Source organism: Macrosteles quadrilineatus, unplaced genomic scaffold (assembly GCF_028750875.1).
Source record: "Macrosteles quadrilineatus isolate MER2022 unplaced genomic scaffold, UCM_ALF_1.0 Scaffold_2__2_contigs__length_208266976, whole genome shotgun sequence".
Lineage (NCBI taxonomy): Eukaryota > Metazoa > Arthropoda > Insecta > Hemiptera > Cicadellidae > Macrosteles > Macrosteles quadrilineatus.
Window position 1 is genome coordinate 47,630,990 of NW_026542595.1, and position 4,894 is coordinate 47,635,883.

The 4,894-nt window shown below is 34.7% G+C and overlaps 1 protein-coding gene across 2 annotated transcripts; it reads right to left on the reverse strand.

The window, feature by feature from the left end:
• Positions 1-784: 784 nt before the first annotated feature.
• On the reverse strand, positions 785-4,564 carry LOC128987820 (small integral membrane protein 8-like). Of its 2 annotated transcripts, none has more exons than XM_054408849.1 (3): positions 4,435-4,564; positions 2,556-2,663; positions 785-1,019 (listed from the first exon to the last, which is right to left on the reverse strand). In XM_054408849.1, exons 2-3 carry the CDS (start codon positions 2,649-2,651, stop codon positions 864-866), a joined length of 252 nt encoding a protein of 83 aa, XP_054264824.1. In that variant the 5' UTR covers positions 2,652-2,663; positions 4,435-4,564; the 3' UTR covers positions 785-863. The 2 variants fall into 2 exon arrangements, with proteins under 2 accessions (XP_054264824.1, XP_054264825.1); XM_054408850.1 differs by having other exon boundaries at positions 4,324-4,558.
• Positions 4,565-4,894: the final 330 nt, after the last annotated feature.

Sequence of the window (4,894 nt, forward strand, 5' to 3'; positions counted from 1 at the left end):
ATCCAAAATATCCTTTGGTTTAGTAATCCAATAGTCGACTATTGGATTACTAGAAGCAGGTATTTAAACCAATTTATATATTCAACGTAATCCGGAGGCTAACATCAAAATGACAATATTTATTCACAAACATGTTTGCTGCCGCAGAGTTAAACCTCTGGAGTAATTTAAATATGGTGTACAGAGGGATACCTATCCTGACACAGATAATTTGATCCTGAGATTGTTTAAATATTACAATAAGCGGTTTTACATTTGAGCTTTTTAGGGACTTATGTCCCTAAAAGCCACTAGTTTCCATTAGTTACATAATCTTTGAGTTGATTAAACTCATCAGAAATTATTACTGTTATTCGTTTTCAAGTAACTCCTGTAATACTTTGCAATTGCTCGATTTTGAGCAACACGTACAGTAGTTAAGAATATTCATACATGCATCAGCACCTCATATAATTTGTACCAAAGATAGCCTAGCTTTAAGAAAAATATTTGTTTAGATTAAGATGTGTAATTGAATTTTGTTTCTGAAACCAAAGGTGGATGTATCTATTTCATACACCAGATTTAAAGAACAAATTTTTCGCTTCAGTGTTTTCCCTGTTTCAAAGCACAGGGTCCAGCAGCTAGTTAAGTAATACAAATACTAATATGTCAATGGGGTTAATGATGCCTTTGGTTCATTATTTATTATCTTACCATGAAGATGTTGAGAAAATTCAATTTCTTATTTGTATAGTGGGAAAACAAATTTATTTAAGTTTTAGGTAAATGAGGAGGAAGTGTGTGTCAGTATTTAAACCAAATTATTTTTATTTGCAATACATATTTACAGATAACACTATACAGGTTGATTAGTTTACAAGCTAATCCCATTTAGATTGTTTGAGCTTGTAAACCTCTTTGCCCTCATTGTCGATGGCTGGGTAGTAGCCCATACCCGCGTACTTGTGCCTCATGTAGCCTATGTAACTAACACATCCAGCTAGAGCCAACAACCCGAGCCCCATCACCACTCGGTTCTGCAAATGAAAGCAACTCATCAGCTATGTTCTCCTAAAATAAACTCAAGTACTAGTTCCTATTGTCAGTTGTGGCGGCTAGCCCAAAAGGACTCTCGTACGCCGCCCTCCCAACAATACATAAATCAATTACATTCTTAGGTTAAATTAAATTAAAATACTTTAACGAGTACTTAAAACAATATGTTTTGAATACAAAATAATACTACTAAAATTAGTACTAAAAATAGAACTAATATAAGTAGTACAATGTAAACATATCAAATAATTAGATCACTCAATTCAGTAATGGCTTATTTTTGATCGTCGCTTGCTTGGTAAGGATGGCGTGGACGGCGCGGCCAGGCCAATCCCAAAACATGTAGGCTAGTCTTATAGCAGAACAACCGAACAGCGCTGAGGGTGCCATGATGTCATTCCAATGCTTTAGAATGGGCGCTTTGGGGCAGAGTCCAAATAAGACATATATTAATCAATGAACAAAATTACAAAATTTGCAATGGACATCGTCATATGATTCACTTGATATTAATATAGTTGGGAAATCCGTGTAATATAGTTGGGAAATCCACGTAAAATAGTTGGGAAATTCAAAGTGTATCCCCCCAATATTTTTTTCGTGCCATGCCCTGACTGTAGGTAAAATTATTGCGATGGAAAGAGTGACCCTTTTTAGCCCTTTCAGACCCGGGAATCTTAGTCATCTCGACCGCTTTAAGTCCTGAGCAAATTTTGAATAAATGTTGGTTTTTAACCTAGATTTCAAATACTAAAATTATTGGTTAGGTTTGTTTTAAAGACGAAACCTTCATAATACCATATTAAACATTTCAGTTTCAGTAACAGAAAGATCCAGAAACTTCAAATAAACATCTAACCTAGGTTGTCAGGACTTAAAAATTTACCTACACAAATAAGTGTGCTGGGTCTGAAAGGGCTAAACAAATCTGTTATTAATTAACTTTGTAAAGCTTTCCTCTTTGACATTGTGGAGGACACATCCTCACTAAATAACGAGTAACGACAACCTACTGCAGAACACAGGCACAGAAGAACGCACTAGACTGAGCGGGAACTTACAGCGCATGAGCGGCAGTGTTGCCAACCTAATATGATGATTTTCCACGTAATCGCCACTGGAAATTTACTTTTTCATTTTGATGTCCCCAGAGGCCAAAAACACCATTCGTTCAAAATTGTATAGGCCTATATATACAATTTTTTAATATAATGTTGTATATATATATATATGTACCCATAAACGCGATAACTTGAGTAATTTTTGTCCGATTTTGGCTTTCTATTTCTCATAACCTTAGATATTCTTTAGAATATCATTATTGTGTTATTTTCAGGGCAGACCCATTTGCAGACATTTTTATTAAGTTAAATCAAATAGCAGCCTTGGAAACCAGTTTGAATAAATATATATTGTACGTGTGTTTGTGTAGCAAATTTAAACTTTGCAGCCCTTATGATCCATAAAACAAAAATATGCAATGAACTAGTAACTTTTATTGGATCATTGATACTTACTGGTGTAGCGTACAATTCAAAGTTAACAACCCTAAAGACTGAACTTGTTTTCAAAGACTTAATCCCATCTCCAGGCTTGGCCTCCTTCTCTGTCATGATATTATGATTCTGAAACAATGAAATTATAATAATGTAGACATACTCCCAAACAATGTAACTTACATTACATAAAGCCATTTTTTAGCCAAACTTATTTGAAAAAAAAACAAAAAAGGTATACGTCTAATAATACTAGTAATAATATATTTACACTTATACTGTTGACTAACAAGATGGTAAATACATATGAAAGATGGTAAGTGGTAAGTGGTAAGTTTGCCTGTTGGGTCTGATGATGATTGGAGTGTCCAATCAAAATCGATCACAACTTACCATCTTTCATATGTAGTTACCGTCTTGTGTGTCAACAGTATAAGTGCAAATATATTATTACTAGTGTAATTAGACGTATATTTTTATTGTTTTTAGTTGATTTCCCATATAGGGAATAAGCTATTCCCTAGGTCCATAGGTCTCATGGTAAGACCTAGACCCGGGACTGATTTACTTTTTTGTTTTGAGGTCCCCAGAGGCCAAAAACACCATCAGTTCAAATTCATAAATATATATTTATATAGGCTAGGCTATAATATATATATACGGTATATATATTATGAAAACTGTAGTGATTAGGGCTACTATTTTGATATACAAATGGATTATTAAAAACTAAGTAAGTAGGTACCCTTTTTTTAAATTCATTTTATTGAACAACGACTAGTTTCGATAATTATGCCATAGTCATTTAAGACTTTGAATTTATGAATTTATGACTATGGCATAATTGTCGAAAATAGTTGTTATTTAGTAAAATGAATTTAAAAAAAGGGTAGGCCTACTTAGTTTTTAATAATGCATTTGTATATATACAGGGTGTTCAAAAAAGGTGGGGACATATTTTACCTAGTGATTCCTTAGGTCAAAATTAAGAGAAAATCAAGAATAACATTTTTCCAAAATCGCTTCGTTAACCAGATATCCGCCATTTTGTATTTTTTTCATAAACATTTTTATTTTTGACGTTTTCAACCGATTTTTATAAAACTTGGTATGTAGGTTAAGGTAGAAAAGACCAATGTTAAAAAAAAATTCATCTTGATTCAATTTAAAATTTCAAAATGGCGGCCATTTGAATTTTTTTGACTTAAATTACTCAAAAACGGCTAATGTTATGAAAAAATGTCAAGAACACTTTTATTTAGCAGTTTTTATTCCCTATCAAAAACGCCAAATGCCACAATACAAAAAAACTATCTATCTGATCAAGCGCGCAAACTGATGGTTTATCCATTCATTCTCTAGTTGGATAGTTTATCTGTCTCTGGAAGCAGCACGGACGCCCCCCACCCCACTACACTAAAAACCTTCGGATGAATCATCCATCTGAAGACTATCGCCACAATCGGATGAAAGCAAAACCATCGGATGAAACATCGGATGGTTGAAATCAGTCGTTTGTCCCATCACTACCCCAGCCCCCCTTCTCACTGAGGGGTATTCCATACCCCCAGACCCCCCTCCCCGGCAGTCCGAGTTAGCCCCCCCCATTTGGGAGCCTAGAGCTGCCTATGTATTTAATACTAGAGGGGTTACAATTAATCCGACTAGAAGTGTACAAATCCCACCCACAGGCTGTAGTAGGCCTAGCCTACATATTATTGGATAAGATAAGACAAGAGACTAATAATTAATTATTAATCAAAACATACAGATAACCTATATTATCTACCTGCACTTTACTATGTAGGCCTAGTGAAAGAAAGTTGCACTTTAAGACAGTTAACTATATTTTTGTGGAATCATAAATTGAATATATAAGTTAAAGTGTAGTTAAACAAACCTTCAAATACTCCTACTAAAACAAAGTAGATGTCTTTAATTACACTAAATAACAATAATAGCACTTTTGTTTTTGTTTCATTTCGATTTGTTGATTGATGGGTCGATTCGGTAATTCGGTTCGTTCGGGTCGGGTTCGGTGCGGTACGGTGGTACGGAACGGAACGGACCACACCGACGGTCACTCAACTCAACTCCCTCACACACTTCTCCTGAGTCTGAGTCCTGACAACCCGACGCCGACGGCATAATTTCTATTTCAGCTGCAGTTTTTTAATACGAAAAAAATAGCAGTTAAAATACCCCCGCCGCAGCAAACCTGCAGACTAAGCGAATTTCAACTTGTCTGATTATATTTGTACTAAAATATTTAAATAAATGAGACATTTTATACCCTATTTAAATAACATTAGATTTAAAGTGTGCTTAGGTTTGCTTCTACGGGGAAGGTAAAAAGTGTT

Bases quoted from the DNA above. Each gene is read 5' to 3' on its own strand.
- LOC128987820 (XM_054408849.1), bottom strand. From the start codon at position 2,651: ATGACAGAGAAGGAGGCCAAGCCTGGAGATGGGATTAAGTCTTTGAAA. The intron at 1,020-2,555 runs GTAAGTATCAAT...TTTCATTTGCAG, and splicing joins TTGAATTGTACGCTACACCA to AACCGAGTGGTGATGGGGCT.